The following is a 17,803-nucleotide window of genomic DNA, read 5'->3' as shown; positions in this document are numbered from 1 at the left end:
TGTTGTTTATTTTGCTGTTGTTTTTGTTGTTGATGATGCTTCCGCTGATGTTATTACACAGGTCCCCCAAACTAATATATTGTATTTTACGTGTCTCATTCACTGTAAATATATAGTGCGTTACAATAAAAAAAAAATTGGGACGAAAAATATAATAAAATACCTTCAAACTTTTCTAACCAGTTTGTGGAGTTGTTATTTAAATCCCTGTGAAGTTTCAATCCATTTGAAGCAATATTGAGCGATTGAAGTTCAACAACGCAACTAGTGTCACTGTTGTTGCTATTGTTGCTGATTTTGTGTTGTTGTTGTTGTTGTTGATGCTTCTGTTGTTGTTGTTTTTGCGGATGTTTTTAGTGTTTTGTTCCTTATGTTCCTACTTTCGTTGTTGTTGTTTCTGTTGATGTTTTTTGTCGTTGTTGATGCTTCTATTGATGTTGTTTTCTGCGTGGGATGTTTAATTGCTGTTTCTGATGTTCCCACTGTCGTTATTGTTTCTGCTATACTGCTGGTGATGTTTGATACCCTGATTGGTTACTTCTTTCTCGGATGCAAAGCACGCCGCCAAGGCCAATCTCGTCCCCAGAGCCCTTCTTATTTCTGCGCATGCGTCGCCAAACGAAAGGCTTTGCAAAACTCAACATTTTGCAGCGTGTTGATTGGTACAAGAAAGGTACCGAATTACTTCCGTTACTCTCGAAGTTGTCCCGATCCCGAAAAATGTTGCAAAGCTAAGCTAGCCCCGTTTACCCGTTGTATTGTTTCAAAGCGGCAAAAATAGAAAAAAGAACAATTCTAAACGTATAAAATATAACATGAGACTAACATTACCCCGATTAAAGTTAGTAATTTGAATTTTTCGGTGCCAATCACTTAGGATTTATCATACAAGAGATTTGCCAAAGCCCGTTGGTATCGCTTTCTAATACATCGCACTTGTCAACCACAAGCAGTTTGATTATTTCTTTCTGTTGATGTTTAAGTTTAAAATTCCGAGATTTCCTTTAGCGAGACTGACCGAGGCCGAGTCCGCCATTTTCCGAGCATGCTCAGTAATCACCTTGCTGCAAGATTTTAGCAGCAGCGATGTGGAGTTTCCCAGAAGAAGGGCTCTGGGGACGAGCAACACAGTTTCAAAAAGGCACATTTATTATATTTTTCAGAATATTTTTCTTTTACACTTTTGCCTCTCATTGCTATAATCATCATTTTCCTTATAACATTATCATAATCTGTCCCAAATATCAGTATTCTCAGAGGCTGCTATTACACAAGATGACACACTACATCAAACTTAAACTAGCCTAAAACCTTTTTGTGGATTTCAACGGAAACTTTGAAAGAGAAAAAGAAGAACTTTGACCCCGTCAAACTGAAGCAGACTAAATTCATGACACTATATACACTCTCCCCATTTCTTAGGGGAGAGGAAAGGGCAAATTCTTCCCTTTTTATTTGTTGTACTATGGGTTTGTATGAGTTTATTAAAAAAAAAAAACGATTTTCAATGATACACCTATTGCAATCTAAGTTCGACAATAAGAAAATGAAACATTTCGAATGCTATAAATAGATATTAATAGTTGTGTTTTCTTTTGTTAGGCATTAGCTTGGTTTAGCTAACTAACACATTAAAGCAACATTGACAATCTAAGCTACTTGGGCCATATTCATTTTTCTTATTGTTACCCCTATTTGAAATAGGTGTATACCGATGGTACAGTCGCTTTTAAGGTTGCCGTATCGCAGGGCCTTCGTTAACTTGTAATTAGAAGAGAAAAACAATGACTGTAACCATCTTTAGTCAAATGGAGAAAGTCTAGGATACTAAAATTCCTCGGTACCAGACCCCCAAAACGACAACGTTTTCTTCATAGGAGTAATAGCGAAACACCGTTCAGGAAAAAAATGTTTTGTAGACCGTGTTGTAGCCGGGTGTTATGTTCCTGTTATTTTGCTATACGAGGCAACCAATGTAACGAGCTGTGACGAGCAGTAAAAAATGTTCGTCAGAACGTCATGGATCCCCACGGTCAGTACTTTATGTAGGGCTAGAGGGGCAGTGGTAGGGATACATTAACTTCCATGGCACGCAGAGCATGTCATCTTGAGTAACCCCGCTGTTCTAGTGCTACTAAGTTCGTGGGCCTACCAGGCCTCAGTTCCCCCGGGTTACATCCCACGATGGACTTCTGTTTGATTTTGTATCTGTTGACCCAGGGGGATGGGGCGCCGTTTCGTAAGGAATACATCACCCATCTGTTGGCCGGCGCGGTTTGCGAAGGACGATGGGGCTTGTCAGCGCGACAAACTGTGGGCTCAGAATGTTGACCGCTTTTGAAGTCGACTCGGCCCAGGACAGCGCCGTGTTGATATGGAGAAGCGTTGGGATCAGGGCCGAGATTCTCAAAATATGCATCCTGCAAAATGAAAGAAGGAAATCAAGTCCCAAGCCTATAGACGTTTGGTCATTGTTGCGTCGCGATTCGGGGTTTTCGACTGAAACCCGAAAAAGGGAGAATGTGCGATATATGTTAGACTAGAGCTTTGTTTCTACTTTCGATAGTTGTGTTTTGAGCGTGAACTAGTCCTGCAGATCACGGAACTGACAGGTCCTATTTCCTAGTTTGGTGAAAATAGGTTGAAATGTACCGGACCAGTGCCGTAGCAGTGGGTGGGGCCACTGGATGCACGTGCCCCTCCCGAATGTTTTCAATTCAGTTATCAGAAAATGATCATTAGGGGCGTGGTTGTGTCCACAATATTTTCACGTGATGGTTTAAAATCCTGTTGACCCCTTAGTTTTGGTAAAAATACGGTTAATTTTATCTGTTTGTTTGGATAGAAAAAGTTCCTTGATGGATCTAGGGACCTATTACCAGAGCGAATGCCAATTTGATCATCCGTGCTCAATGAATTAACACTCCCCACCCTGCGTTTTTCTCTGGCCACACCCCTGTAAACGCTGTCGTTTTGGGGGTCTGGTACCGAGAAATCTTAGATTCTTTTCCAAAACTTTCTCCATTGACCAAAGATGGTCACAGTCACTGTTTTTCTCTTCTGATTACAAGTCATAAAATATACAAAGCACCTGCGGTACGGTAACCATAAAAATGATAAGAATTATGCAGTTTTTCCAAATTAGGAATATATTAGTTTCCTTAAATGGAAGTGGCTGCGTTTGGCAAAAACGACAATTTTTGGCTAAATTTTCCTGATATGTTTTTGTCCCCATTCACAGTTCGAGCGCACCCCCTCCCCAACCCTCCCCCAATAGGTCCCTGTTCAGCTCAGTGCGTGTCCTATATTACGTGTATTTTCTGCATGTGAGCTCAACGCTTCCTCGTCGTGATTATATGGATTAAGACAGGAAAAGAGCAGAGACAAATGAACTCACGTAAAACAAACATGGAACTTGAACAATTGTAAATCCTATCCCTAAAGAAAGCGAATCACGCCGTCATTTTATGTTCCCGCACTAGCTACCCAGTCATAAAAAGAAGCTTTCCATTGTCTAATCCAAGCTAGTAACGAGAGACTTTTAATAAAAAATCATTGATAAAGTATCAGACTTCAATCGTGGATGGTTATTTTGAAGTTTTCTCGCGAATGAACCGCTGTATTTTTTCACAAATTGACGTTTCAATTGTAAATAACAACAAAGGAGTGGTTGACCGATGTTTTTTTTAAAGTTCAACCCTTAGATGAGCAAAATATCTATACTTGTTGCTTTTTAGGATACTACGTTATACTTGTTGCTTTTTAGTAATAGGCCAAAAAGAACGGGCAGAAAAACAAGAATGAAAACCAGCAATTTATATTCCACAGCCCTATGTTGTGTATGACTTGCGATACACGAGTTAGTGCGTGATTTTAAGCTTATCATTTTCATTAGTGATTATTTTTTGAGCAGCGTTTGTTTGCATTTTGCTTGTCACATTGTCATCATGATGTGCAATGAACGTGTTTTAATGTTTAATGAAAAATAACTTGATTTCCGCACGCTTTGAAAAGACTTCTTTTTACGCAAGTCCTTATTTTCTTCTCTGGAAAACTTGGTGATAATAAGATTAACGGAGTTTTGATGATAGATCAACGCGTGCTATCTCTCTTGTAAAACGATATTCCAACGCGAGCAGTGAATAGAAATCTTTTTGACCTTCTTCTCAAGTTTCAATCGCGTAACCTAGGACACGCTAACATCATCTAGCTAAAACAGTCAACAATGTAGATAAACTTCTTAAAAAAATGATAATAATGATAAAAGTACAGGCTCTAAGTAATTAATGCAAAAGTTAATCTCCTAACTTTCATGCCTGATCATTTCCTTCCCGCGAAAATAAAATGTTTTGCGCCTCAAGTGCTCGCGAAAAATAAACACAGTCGCAAAACAGAAGAAGTTATATTACTAGGAATCTTTTTAGTAAAACTTAGCAGGATTTAATACTAACAACGAAGTTGTGAAAGTTGCTCTAACAAAAACTCATGTAACGGAATTACAAACCGGGAAATAAATGTCATTAAAAATCGTACCTAGGTATAAGACACGCAACTTGGAGAGTCGAGGGTTTATTGATAGTTTTTTTCCTTCTAAACTTGCGTTTTCCTTACCTTCTCTCGTGGAATGCCCACCGGTGTGTTGCTAGGATGGGAGGTCCGTATTTTCGAGGGAAAGAACCCGTTGAAGATACGTTTTGGTCGGTGCTGCGGTTGTACTTCCGCATACTGTTTCATCGATGTAAGATCCACTATCGGTGGGCATGCATACTGTCTGGAGTTCTTAGCATTTCGGCGCTTTTCGTCTTGGTGAATAAGCTGTTTGATGCTCCAGATCTCCTCTTTGAAACCAGCAGATTTTTCGTGCAGCGAGTAGTTGTCACGTCTACCAGTGTTTAATGCTATACCGTCCGGCCCAGGAAGAACCAGGACCTTTAATGTTGCAGTATGTTCCACCATTGATAAATACTTTCTTGAGAAAAGATGCTACATTTTTGGCTCCAATTCGCCCGTGTTAATAGCTCAAGAAACCAGCCTTAATCGACTGCTGAAATATGTATAAGTTATTGTTCAGTTTGGACTATGTTAAGCCTCTTTGAAATTAGTCCAAGTTATCCAAATTCCCTCGAGAATTGAAGAAGCAAACGCAGTTTTACTCCAAGAGCGACATCAAGCGCTTCGATGTCTGCGGTGAAAACCGATCCGGGATAACCTTTAACTTTGTCTTGATTTATGAAGCGAGTGTAGGGTCGAAAGAGAGCGGTGTCATCAATTTAAGGAGTCTTTCTAGTGTTCTAGTGTAAATAAACAGAATCGACAAAGATAGCTGCTAAAACTTCAGTCTTTTATTGTTCACTGGGATTAGGACATTAGCAAGCGAGACAATTAAATGGTATTAAATGGACTCTTTAGGGTATGCCGACAGTCTGTTTTTATGACGGTATCAATCAGTCCATGAGCATCCATAGCGCTAATGAACAGCACTTAAAAACAAGGTTTACATGATAAATAAGAACATTTATTGAAAAAAAATAATTACTGAAAAAACTTCAGTAAATATTTGAACTCTTCAAAGCAAAAAGGAGATAATATAAGTTCTTATCATCCCCCGAAAGAAAGGCCCGTACACCAGGCAAATAAGATTCGTTTCACAAAATCTAAAGTAAAATATAGACCAGGCACAGACTTGCCACGTTCTCGCCTGCTAGCAGAGTCCATTTAGACTAACGGGATTACATTAGGTGCTTGTTAATTGGTAGGCGCCTTACAGAGAAGTGGCGTGATTGACAAAAGAAAAGTCGGCGAGAGTAAGCAGAATTTTTAAAACCGCCGTTTATTTGTATTTCTGCTTTTGATGACTGTTACTATTGCTGCTGTTGCTACTGTTTTTGCGATTTTTGTTTGTTCAACAGCTGCTGCATTTGTTGCGATTAACAGGTAGGCCGAAGAGCCTATGAACAATATAAAGTCTATGTACAAACTGTAAAAATTTTCGAACAAAAGTATTCCGAATATTTCCAAGTGGTACTGCCTTAGTCTTGCTGAGGAACACATGTGGGCGTAGCACCTGAAATAAAACACACGACAGCATGAGAGGAACGGCATCTCCAGTGACAGTCCTTACACACAGGGGGAAGGGACGGGGACATCTTTAGTGACAGTCCTTACACACAGGGGGAAGGGAGGGGGACATCTTCAGTGACAGTCCTTACACAAATGGGAAGGGGGACATCTTTAGTTACAGTCCTTACACACAGGGGGAAGGGACGGGGACATCTTTAGTGACAGTCCTTACACACAGGGGGAAGGGAGAGGGAAATCTTCAGTGACAGTCCTTACACACAGGGGGAGGGGGACATTTTCAGTGACAGTCCTTACACACAGGGGAAGGGGGACATCTTTAGTGACAGTCCTTACACACAGGGGGAGGGGGACATCTTTAGTGACAGTCCTTACACACAGGGGGAAGGGAGGGGGACATCTTTAGTGACAGTCCTTACACACAGGGGGAGGGGGACATCTTTAGTGACAGTCCTTACACACAGCGGAGGGGGACATCTTTAGTGACAGTCCTTACACACAGGGGGAGAGGGACATCTTCAGTGACAGTCCTTACACACAGGGGGAGGGGGACATCTTTAGTGACAGTCCTTACACACAGGGGGAAGGGAGGGGGACATCTTCAGTGACAGTCCTTACACACAGGGGGAGGGGGACATCTTTAGTGACAGTCCTTACACACAGCGGAGGGGGACATCTTTAGTGACAGTCCTTACACACAGGGGGAGAGGGACATCTTCAGTGACAGTCCTTACACACAGGGGGAGGGGGACATCTTTAGTGACAGTCCTTACACACAGGGGGAAGGGAGGGGGACATCTTTAGTGACAGTCCTTACACACAGGGAGAAGGGAGGGGGACATCTTTAGTGACAGTCCTTACACACAGGGGGAGGGGGACATCTTTAGTGACAGTCCTTACACACAGGGGGAAGGGAGTGGGACATCTTCAGTGACAGTCCTTACACACAGTGGGAAGGGGGACATCTTTAGTGACAGTCCTTACACACAGGGGGAGGGGGACATCTTTAGTGACAGTCCTTACACACAGGGGGAAGGGAGGGGGACATCTTCAGTGACAGTCCTTACACAAAGGGGAAGGGGGACATCTTTAGTTACAGTCCTTACACACAGGGGGAGGGGGAAATCTTTAGTGACAGTCCTTACACACAGGGGGAAGGGAGGGGGACATCTTTAGTGACAGTCCTTACACACAGGGAGAAGGGAGGGGGACATCTTTAGTGACAGTCCTTACACACAGGGGGAGGGGGACATCTTTAGTGACAGTCCTTACACACAGGGGGAAGGGAGGGGGACATCTTTAGTGACAGTCCTTACACACAGGGAGAAGGGAGGGGGACATCTTTAGTGACAGTCCTTACACACAGGGGGAGTGGGACATCTTCAGTGACAGTCCTTACACACAGGGGGAGTGGGACATCTTCAGTGACAGTCCTTACACGCAGGGGGAAGGGAGTAGGACATCTTCAGTGACAGTCCTTACACACAGGGGGAGTGGGACATCTTCAGTGACAGTCTTTACACACAGGGGGAAGGGAGGGGGACATCTTTAGTGACAGTCCTTACACACAGGGGGAGGGGGACATCTTCAGTGACAGTCTTTACACACAGGGGGAAGGGAGGGGGACATCTTCAGTGACAGTCCTTACACACAGGGGGAAGGGAGGGGGACATCTTCAGTGACAGTCCTTACACACAGGGGAAGGGGGAAATCTTTAGTGACAGTCCTTACACACAGGGGGAAGGGAGGGGGACATCTTTAGTGACAGTCCTTACACACAGGGAGAAGGGAGGGGGACATCTTTAGTGACAGTCCTTACACACAGGGGGAGGGGGACATCTTTAGTGACAGTCCTTACACACAGGGGGAAGGGAGGGGGACATCTTTAGTGACAGTCCTTACACACAGGGAGAAGGGAGGGGGACATCTTTAGTGACAGTCCTTACACACAGGGGGAGTGGGACATCTTCAGTGACAGTCCTTACACACAGGGGGAGTGGGACATCTTCAGTGACAGTCCTTACACGCAGGGGGAAGGGAGTAGGACATCTTCAGTGACAGTCCTTACACACAGGGGGAGTGGGACATCTTCAGTGACAGTCTTTACACACAGGGGGAAGGGAGGGGGACATCTTTAGTGACAGTCCTTACACACAGGGGGAGGGGGACATCTTCAGTGACAGTCTTTACACACAGGGGGAAGGGAGGGGGACATCTTCAGTGACAGTCCTTACACACAGGGGGAAGGGAGGGGGACATCTTCAGTGACAGTCCTTACACACAGGGGAAGGGGGACATCTTTAGTGACAGTCCTTACACACAGGGGGAGGGGGACATCTTTAGTGACAGTCCTTACACACAGGGGGAGGGGGACATCTTTAGTTACAGTCCTTACACACAGGGGGAGGGGGACATCTTTAGTGACAGTCCTTACACACAGGGGGAAGGGAGTGGGACATCTTCAGTGACAGTCCTTACACACAGGGGGAGGGGGACATCTTTAGTGACAGTCCTTACACACAGGGGGAAGGGAGGGGACATCTTCAGTGACAGTCTTTACACACAGGGGGAAGGGAGGGGGACATCTTTAGTGACAGTCCTTACACACAGGGAGATAGTAGCATGACGTGGGGGACATATTATTTGGCTTTTGGATTTTTTTGTTGCATGTATTGTTTGGTTCGATATTTCCAAGTCAAGATTAATTTTTGTGATAGGTTTCTACCTTTGGTATGTTTAAGGGCATAGAATTTTGGGTAAGGTATTTTTTGAGGGTGATAAGCTTTTTCCTTGGAAATTTTGGGGGTGAAATTTTAGACACTGCCAGACTTCTCTGCCATGGCTTTCTCACAACTATAGCTTAAACTATGATTTCAAACTTTGTGAAGCAGTCAGTATCTATACTGATAAGTAAATCCATTTGAATGTGAAGCACTTTTGATCATGTCTTGCGATATTAATATGAGCTAAATATGAATCACTCCGAGTTGTATAAAGGGTAGAGAGAACTTATACCATGTAAATACTGTTTCCTGGCCAAAAAAGTCAAACTGAACTGATACTACCACCAGTACATGGCAAACAGTGTCCTACTCCTCACTCACATTTCCTAAGATGTCTGTCACTCTTCTGGTCGCTGCGGGGGTGTGCCACAGGGCTGCAGCATTTTCTATTGAGATCAAGTTTTGTTTTAAGATTAACATTTAGAAAAGGTATAAAGCAACACAAGGTTTTAAAAGTGTGTTTAACGCCTCTGTGACAGAGTACGGTAGTTGCACTGACGTTTCGAGCGTTAGCCCTTGGTTGGAACAAAAGAGAGGTCCATCTCTTTTGCTCCAATGAAGGGCTAACGCTCAAAACGTCAGCGCAACTACTGTTTCACAGAGGCGTTCAACACACTTTTTCAACCTTGTGTTGATTTATAGCTTGTCTACACCACACCTAGGCAGACCATCTTGTTTTTAACAGTTAGTCTGTAGTCTTTCTAGTTATACCATTACATTTAGAAAGACATACAAGTAGCCTCTTGTCATCCATATTCGGAAAGTTCCTTATTTAGAGGGGGGCTGAGTGAACAGGGGGGCCCTGAAAAGTTTTCATTGGGGGAAGGGGAGGGGGCTTCTGCTTTTTCTACTATTCTTAAATGATTCAGTAGGGGGACCTGATTGCTAGGGTTCTATCAACAAATATTATCTGCTGGTTAGATAGTCTCCTGTGCAGTATTCCTTATTGTCAGTCTGGAATCCCTTTCTACAAGTGTTTGCTCAAATTGGGTCCACATGCTATATCTTGTGAACCAATAAAAATCTCACATGTAGCAAATGCAAAAACATTTCTGCTGAGAAAGCTTTAACTAGTAAAAGTTTTGTATCAAATTAAAACATGAAAAACAATGGCAACAGCATCGGACCGAATTTGAGTAGCCATTCATTTATAGGGTTTTTTATACTGACTTACGGGTTACTGCACAGGAGACTATTTGGCTAGTAAATACTGTAGGTATAAAAAAGCTGGCTAAATAAGGAACTTCTATATTTGGGGTTAACTAGCCATGGATTTTCTATGGCTCAACCCATGGTAGGCAAGCCTGTATCCACATAATTTACCTCTAGAAGGTTGAATCTAACTCTTGCTTTTGTCTCATTCTCCGCCAGGGCAAAGTAGTCCAAGAGATTACCGTGACCGATGTATGCTGAGGCACTATCTCTGTGCTGGTTGACAAGCCACTCACTGAAAAACAAACAGACACAAATAAACATTATTTTTATAGATGTTATGATAGCTTATTTTAGGATTTTATGTTTCCATTATTTTTACATTAAAAAGAGCAATTATCTAATTGTTAAAAAAATTATTAATTTGAAAATTTATTTGAAGCAATTTAGAACACTTTTACATGCTGTAAGATAATTTACATAGAAAGAGTCATAAAGCTTGTGTAACAACAAGTATAACTTCTTATTACTGCTCAAAATACTGTTAAAAAAGTTATTTTCCACACCTTATACACAAGGTTGGGCTATAAAAGCGAAAGCTCCTACCACCCTTGGGCTCGAATTTGTAATTATTATCAGAATACCACCACGCTAACCACGCTAGCAGTCACAAATTACAAGTCTACTGTAAAAAATGCTTATTTCTGAGCCTCAGTCGTTTGAAATAAAACAATTTTTGTAGAGGTAACAATGGATTTGCTGTCCACTCAAGTTTTCAGAGCAAAATTTTAAATTATGTGCTATCAATAATCAAATGCATATGTAAAAATTATTACTTTGCTGTGATGGAAATTCTCGTATTTTAGAGCGCACACAGCTTGGTAAAGCATTATTTGACTATAAATAGAAACATTTTAGGTGTACAAGTTTAGGGATAATGTTACATTTGGTTTTGAATATGGGGGGGTTTCATTTGAATTAAGCGCTCAGAGCAATTGTCCTGACATGTTGACGCATTGACGGCTGGTTGATAACTGATTGTTCTTGAGCCCGGGGGTGGGAGTAGCTTTCCCTTTTATAGCGGAACCTTGTGTTTAACTAAAAACAAAATTCCAATAATGGGAAATGCTTGTGCAAGTAAAGAAAAAATAAGGTGAATGGACAGAACTATTATTTCATCCCAAGCAAACAACTTGCATATTAGTACACTCACAATTTAGTGGTGTCAGAATGGCCTGTTCCTACATACTTGGATTGCACTGAAAACAAACAAAATAATGAGTTAAATGCATGTGTCTTATCGTCAAACTATTTCAAAAAGCCAGTCAGTGTTTCCCACCATAAACTCATCATGGAAACCTGAGAAAATAAATTTAAAGTTTTCAATGATTCAATGACAACAAAGAAATACATGTGTATTGTACTGTATTGGAAAATATTTTTTAGGCCAATTACGATATTTCAGTAAATTTTAAATTTAATTTTCTTGGGTTTCCAAATGCCAAATGACAAGTTTGATTTTACTTTTTAGATATCAGGGTATTCATTAGGCCCTGGTGGCAGGTGGACCTCCCGGCTATTTTCCACTGAGTGCTGGCAACTTTTTTTTTTAAAGTTTTATTTGAACTAATAAAAAAAACTTCTAACCTCTACTTTACAATCTTCACCGCCTACTCTGAAACTAAATGAAACCCCTGGATTTTTTATTGTGGCTTACACAAGTTGCACAAAATTTTAAAACAAGTATTAACACTTTCCCAAGTTACATGACAGACAAGCTTGTCAAACAATTGCAGCACAAAACTTGAATTTCTGGTTAGAGTAACATAGTACATGTACGGTACTTACAATGTTCTAGTTGACTGTGGATGTTGTAACGATCAGTCTGAAACAAATAAAACAATACAAGATGGTATTCTTTCAGAACAGCAGTCAGCAATACACTCAGTATACTGTTGATTATCAATTACTGCAGTCTAGGGTATGCTGAAAACTCTTGCCAATGATTCTTTTGACCGTTTTTTCCTCTGTCAATCAAGTTTTTTTTAAAAATTTTAATTGAATATTACCCGTACCCTCTGATTGGGGGCAGTGAGATGGCTTTCTTGGAAGCCATCAAAGTGTAGGCCAATGGGCCAATGAAAACATTCCAAAACATTTGACTAACCAAAGTCAAAATGTCTTTTTTGTCATTGGGAATTTATTGGAGTGAATTCGCAGATTGCTAAAAGTAGTAGTAACTTTTGTCATCAAAGAGAAAAGAAATGTGAATTAAAAGACATTAAGCTTAATAGTATTATGTTTTTCAATGAGAAAAGACAACTAAAGTTCAAGTAAGTCACATGTTTAAAAACCTGATCATTATTGCATTGAGAATAGTGATTTTAAAGCCACATAACATCAAGGAAGAACGAGGCATTAATATGTTGAAACAAAATTATGAGGTTGGATATTCCGAAGCTTAGGGAATATTTCTATTGATATGACAAAAAACTCACATGCTTTCTTAAAAAAAATAAGTATGATGCGAAAAATATACATCGAAGTTCATTACATCACATAAACTAGCATGCTTAACTCCTCTTCGATGTATTCCAATGATTTGGTGGCTTTTCTACATGGAAAATGAACAGAAACTTACCATTTTAGCAGCTGAACAAGAGCCTTCTCAAACAAAGATGGCGTCTCGTCTCACTGCGCATGTGATAAGTAAACAGCGGCCTCTCAAACTGCGCATGCCCAAATTGCAATATTCGAATTTCAAGATGGCGGGAAGAATAGAAGACTCAGTCGCCGGTGAGGAAAATAAAAACAACGGTAAACTACGCGAAATTGGCGACCAGGCGGCGTGGTCTCTGTCCTCGTGTAAACCAGGCTTTGGTATCGAGCAGCTGAGGGATGGTAATTTGGAGACTTACTGGCAGTCCGACGGGCCACAACCTCATCTGATAAACATACAGTTCAAACGCAAGACAGCCATACAAAAAATCTCAATCTATGCCGATTACAAGGTGTCTACAAGCTCAAGCCTTTTTTAATTCAAAGACGCTACTTCTAGAGAGATCAATAAGCGTTTATGATGTTGAATAGGGATATTTCTTCAGCACCTGTATCTCAAATTGTTTGACACAGAGTGAATGGGGGGGGGGGGGGGGGTAGTAGGGGCTAAGTTTGGCTGTTTCTATAGAGGAGGGTCACCCAATAGTAAGGGGGTGTGGCACCCATTTTTTATGAGTATAACATTTGGCTTGGCAGCCCTCTACCATTAAGAAAAGATGTCAAACCATGGTATTCTTTTCTTGTTTCTTTGATTTGCCAATTGAATAGCCAAAATGTCAACCCCTACCCTTAGATACAATTCAAATTCCAATTCCCTTTGTATAGGCATGGACAAGGGGAGTGGCACCACCCTACTTTTTGTCGAAGAATTTGAAAAATGCTTATTATACTGTTTCATAATTCGCCGAAATTCGAAATAACATAATTATGTGCCAGGAACCATACAATTATTGCATAATAAGCATTTTGGCCATCTTAGTTAACTAACACACAAGGTTTTAAGTTGTTTAAGTACATACAAAGTGTAAATTATTTTTACCAAACAGACATTTGCCTGTATGAAGCTTTCTATTTATGCGGTTTTATTTTCAGGCAGATGAAAGCTATACCCCAAGCAAAATTTCAGTTAGAGCCGGCAATAGCTTCCATGACTTACATCAAATAGAACTTATCCAATTGGATGAGCCAACAGGGTGGCTGACGGTGTCTTTGAATGAAGGTGACCGTCCAATAAGGACATACATGCTACAGGTGGCAGTTCTTGCCAATCATCAGAATGGGCGTGACACACACATGAGACAGATCAAGATCTTTGCACCACTGTGCGATGCAGTGAACCCTGATATGCCGACATTTACTTCAGTTGACTGTGCTATGTATAGTTGTGTTAGGTGATGGTCTCGATCAAGTCACCTTCACATTGGTGTATGGCGCTGTTTATAGTTGTGCTAGGTGATGAGTGAAGTTTCACCCAATTTTTTTTTGTGGGACTAGATGGCTTTGACTTTGGACTGCTGGAAAAAGGTACCCAATAACAAACAAGTTACTTACAGACAAGAACAGGCCCGTACCCAGGATTTTTCTTGAAGGGGTGCGAACCCCCCTGGGTACGGGCCTGAAGAAACATTGAAGTAACACAGGATTGGAGAAGGGCTGGACCAAGAAATGCATCAAAGTATTGTCATTATACTTGTAACCTTTCAGAAGCTTTGCTTATCGACCAGAACACTCAAAGTGTTCGAGCTGAGGTAAATGGAGATGGAGCCACCATCATTTCACAGTGAATGACAGTCAAAAGTTTATTCCATAGTTTGTATAACCCCCTTTTGAGATTTTGAAGCAATATTTGGATTTAATTTTAATTCTAGGTTTTTAATGCTCAGCTACTAATCTTAGTTCCTATTTTGGAATCACTTTAAGTATTTTTTTTTCTTTTTAAAAAAATTAAAACACCCAGGTGGAAAAAGGAAACAATTTTTTTGCCAAAAACAACTTGTTACCAAGGCGATTCTACCTCCAAACAAACAGGCCCCAACAACTCATGGTGGTAAGCATCAGGCTGGAACTAAAAATATAGCAACACTAACAAAACATGAAAACATCAATTTATTTACACATAAAAAAATCAAATTCTAAATTTATTACATATTCCTATATTCAGTTTTATCCAGTCACTGCTGTTGTCTATTCAAATGTTTAGTTGTATTTCCTTTATTCTTTCTGTCACTGGCTCAAGTCTTGTTTTGTCGTCTGTGGTGCTCTCTGCGCTCTCCGGTGTTTTATCGTCACTTGTACAGGTACATTCCTCATTTTGACAGCCACACTTCTTAAGTTCCTTTTCATAATGTTGACGTAAGAATTCCCTAGATCGCATATCAGCCTGACAAAAGAAATGTTCAGCATCACACAAGACAAAATAACATTTATTTTTTGTATGAAAACAGTGTACTGGCTGCTCTAGACTTGAAATGAAATGGAATGGTTGAAATGGAAAAGGCTCAATCAGTAAACGAGACAAGAAATTGCAAAAAAGTTAACTCATAAGTTAGTTTTCTATTAATACCAAAATTTCCTGAAAAAGAGGAATTACTTACATAAATAAGGAGAGTTAAACATTTGAAGTGCTTTGTTTGGCTAATCACATAAGCCTTTAGTTATAAACACAAATTAGAAATTATCTTTTTTACAAGTTCACTGTTGTAGCCCTTTACATAAAAGAGCCCATTCTCATAAGTAGCTAGCTCCAATTACAACAACTTTTAAATTCATTAGATAGTCAATCCCAAGAGCTAATAAATATTACTTCCTTACCTGCCTGGTAGGTTCTGGAATCCTGTATCGGCAGCATGCATCAACCAGTTTGACTGCCGTATCTAGACTGACTTTGTGACCAACAGACACATAGATGGGCTTACAGACAGGGGTCGTGGTGGACTTTTTACTGCTACGCAAGGCCTGTAATGGGAGAATTAGATACCGTATGACTCACATGTCAGTCTTGGACCTTCAGCAATGGAAAATACTAAGCAGACAGCTGTTTTAAAACAACCCTGTCCTCCCCTTTTTTTAAATACCCCCTTGTGTCAAACTCTCTCGTAAGTGGATGGAACTACTAAAGGATACCTTTTTTATCTAAGATCTTTACTCATAAGAAAATCAAGTGAAATTGTTGATTCTATTGACGGCCTCTTACCATCCCCCATGTTGTTCCAGATTTTCCAACCAGAGGGAAGCTATTGCCCTTGTCTTGAAGAAGACAGGAAATCTAAAAGAAGGGGAAAAAAGGGACAGATGTGAAAGTGTGAGTCCCTAAGCACTAAACATAATACCAGGTACCCTGAAAATCAACACTGGAAATACATGCTATGCAAAAGGAAATAAGACTCGAGACTTTACCCTGTCTAAGAGGCTAGTTTTTATTAACATAAATTACCTGCTTTGTGTGCTCTTCTCCTTTTTCTATTCCATCCACATGGAATAAGTTCTTTGCGACTCCGATTGTTGGAATATCAGTTATGACACCAAGATGAGAAGCTATGCCAAAACCTGGTAAACAAAATTTTAGTATATCAACATATTTTCAGTTTAAATTTTACTTTGGATTTACTTTTTTATTTGTAGCTGTACCTCTAGGGTGAAGGATTCCATTTCCATCAACCATGATAACCTGGGTGGAAAAAAGTCTGTCATATTTCTTTTATAGATTTACAGCATTTTTTTTATCTCCTTCCCCCTCCCCATTTGGGATAAGGAACTGGCTGACCAAGGTCCAGGTAAGAGTGGCAGGGGGTTAATGCCATCCCCTCATGCTGCGATCCCATGATGAAGAATCCCTGCATGAATCCTTGGGCACCCCCATGCAAAAAGAGGGGTAACAGAGTTTGAAGTGGTAACCCAATTTTCAAAAACATGCAACATAGTTTCAGAACCTGGGGCAAAACTTTTTAAAATTATTATGTTTTTTGGGGGGGATAACACTAATCTGCCCCTGATTTGGCCTTTTATAATTCACTGCATTATCTCACCTGGGGCATCATGTCTGGTTTTCTCTGTTGAAGTCTCTTGATGCTTTCAACCAAGAACTCCACCTCTCTGAATGCAAGGAATTCTGGGACATACGGTGAGGTCAAGTGAACCATAGCAAGGTCTTCATATACAACCTGTACATGGTTAACCATATATTATCAATGCCCCATGATGTCACCCATGACAAATCCGTAAAAAAAACGGTATACTGTGATGCAATTCAATAACTATTAGAAAATTAAACAAGGAGATATATATCAAATTATATTGAAAGATTCGATTTGTTGCAAAATCAAGTCTGAACACCAGTAGACACTCAGCTAAACCAGGAGAGCCAGCAAGGTATGGTGCCATGCAAATAACCTGCGGCTGAAAAACAAAGTGCCTAAAACTGTATTAATGGGGGCAGATCTAGGGGTAGACCACGCAGGTGCAAGCCCCCTTACTTTCAGATAACAAGAAATATAAGGAAATCCATGGAAGAACAATGATTCTGGGGACGAGGCTAGATTGGCCCCTGATTAGGCTTTTAAAACAAAACTAACCTCCAGTCCAGGATATGAAATAATGACTAGACATGCACATGCATGTACGTCATCTCCCTTGGGAAATGAAATGTCAACTCCACCAATCAGAGTGAGTCTTTCATCATTGTCATCGTTATCATCATCATCTAGCTTTAATTTCCATTTCACTTTGTCTATAGTTACGAGTTTCTCTTTCAGTGTCAATTGCTCTCTATGGAGTAGAAACTGCAAGTAAGTGAAGATTACCTGTATTTACTCGTAAACATCCAATTTCCCCTCCTGTCAGTAATAAAAGGTGAGTAATAAGGAAATCATACCTCTTCCAGCGTTCTATTAGTTCTTCCTGATCTTGCAAGTAAGACATGAAGCTTTCAAACGATAAACTTAGTTCCTAATGACTTCTTTTTTGATGCAAAACTTGCGCGAAAATGATGAAACTCGCATTATTTTCTTCTGTTGTGATTTCTTGTGTTGTGTTGATGTTGCATCATCGAGAGAGACTGGGAGCTGAACATGTTAGTATTACACAGGGAGCCCGAAGGGTAGCAAGATAATCCTTCACAATATTCATCATAAGACTATATAAAACAGATTTCTTGATGGCGATGGAAATATGAATAAGTAGATATTAGTTCTTTTACTTTTTATTTTACTTACTTTAGCAGCAATCTCTGAAAA

General features: G+C 40.4%; 4 protein-coding genes across 5 annotated transcripts; 1 reads left to right on the top strand and 3 right to left on the bottom strand.

The window, feature by feature from the left end:
* Positions 1–1,131: 1,131 nt before the first annotated feature.
* LOC125556659 lies at positions 1,132–5,192 on the bottom strand. Its single transcript, XM_048720350.1, has 2 exons — positions 4,612–5,192; positions 1,132–2,420 (listed from the first exon to the last, which is right to left on the bottom strand). The coding sequence occupies exons 1-2, from the start codon at positions 4,954–4,956 to the stop codon at positions 2,103–2,105; spliced, it is 663 nt and encodes a 220-aa protein (XP_048576307.1). The 5' UTR covers positions 4,957–5,192; the 3' UTR covers positions 1,132–2,102.
* A 128-nt stretch (positions 5,193–5,320) lies between these two features.
* On the bottom strand, positions 5,321–12,740 carry LOC5510138 (splicing factor 3B subunit 5). The gene is made up of 6 exons (XM_001630537.3): positions 12,655–12,740; positions 11,862–11,898; positions 11,227–11,272; positions 10,185–10,308; positions 9,183–9,247; positions 5,321–6,064 (listed from the first exon to the last, which is right to left on the bottom strand). The coding sequence occupies exons 1-5, from the start codon at positions 12,655–12,657 to the stop codon at positions 9,200–9,202; spliced, it is 258 nt and encodes an 85-aa protein (XP_001630587.1). The 5' UTR covers positions 12,658–12,740; the 3' UTR covers positions 5,321–6,064; positions 9,183–9,199.
* Positions 12,677–15,382, top strand: LOC5510137 (anaphase-promoting complex subunit 10). The gene is made up of 2 exons (XM_032379198.2): positions 12,677–13,024; positions 13,665–15,382. The coding sequence occupies exons 1-2, from the start codon at positions 12,692–12,694 to the stop codon at positions 13,965–13,967; spliced, it is 636 nt and encodes a 211-aa protein (XP_032235089.2). The 5' UTR covers positions 12,677–12,691; the 3' UTR covers positions 13,968–15,382.
* On the bottom strand, positions 14,661–17,643 carry LOC5510136 (endonuclease V). Of its 2 annotated transcripts, none has more exons than XM_048720349.1 (8): positions 17,443–17,643; positions 17,144–17,336; positions 16,598–16,732; positions 16,200–16,239; positions 16,006–16,118; positions 15,766–15,837; positions 15,388–15,527; positions 14,661–14,952 (listed from the first exon to the last, which is right to left on the bottom strand). In XM_048720349.1, exons 1-8 carry the CDS (start codon positions 17,487–17,489, stop codon positions 14,796–14,798), a joined length of 897 nt encoding a protein of 298 aa, XP_048576306.1. In that variant the 5' UTR covers positions 17,490–17,643; the 3' UTR covers positions 14,661–14,795. The 2 variants fall into 2 exon arrangements, with proteins under 2 accessions (XP_048576306.1, XP_001630586.3); XM_001630536.3 differs by having other exon boundaries at positions 15,384–15,527; positions 17,443–17,642.
* Between the last annotated feature and the right edge of the window lie 160 nt (positions 17,644–17,803).

This window comes from Nematostella vectensis, chromosome 12, assembly GCF_932526225.1.
Source record: "Nematostella vectensis chromosome 12, jaNemVect1.1, whole genome shotgun sequence".
Taxonomy (NCBI): domain Eukaryota; kingdom Metazoa; phylum Cnidaria; class Anthozoa; order Actiniaria; family Edwardsiidae; genus Nematostella; species Nematostella vectensis.
This window is presented reverse-complemented; position numbering and strand designations above follow the sequence as displayed.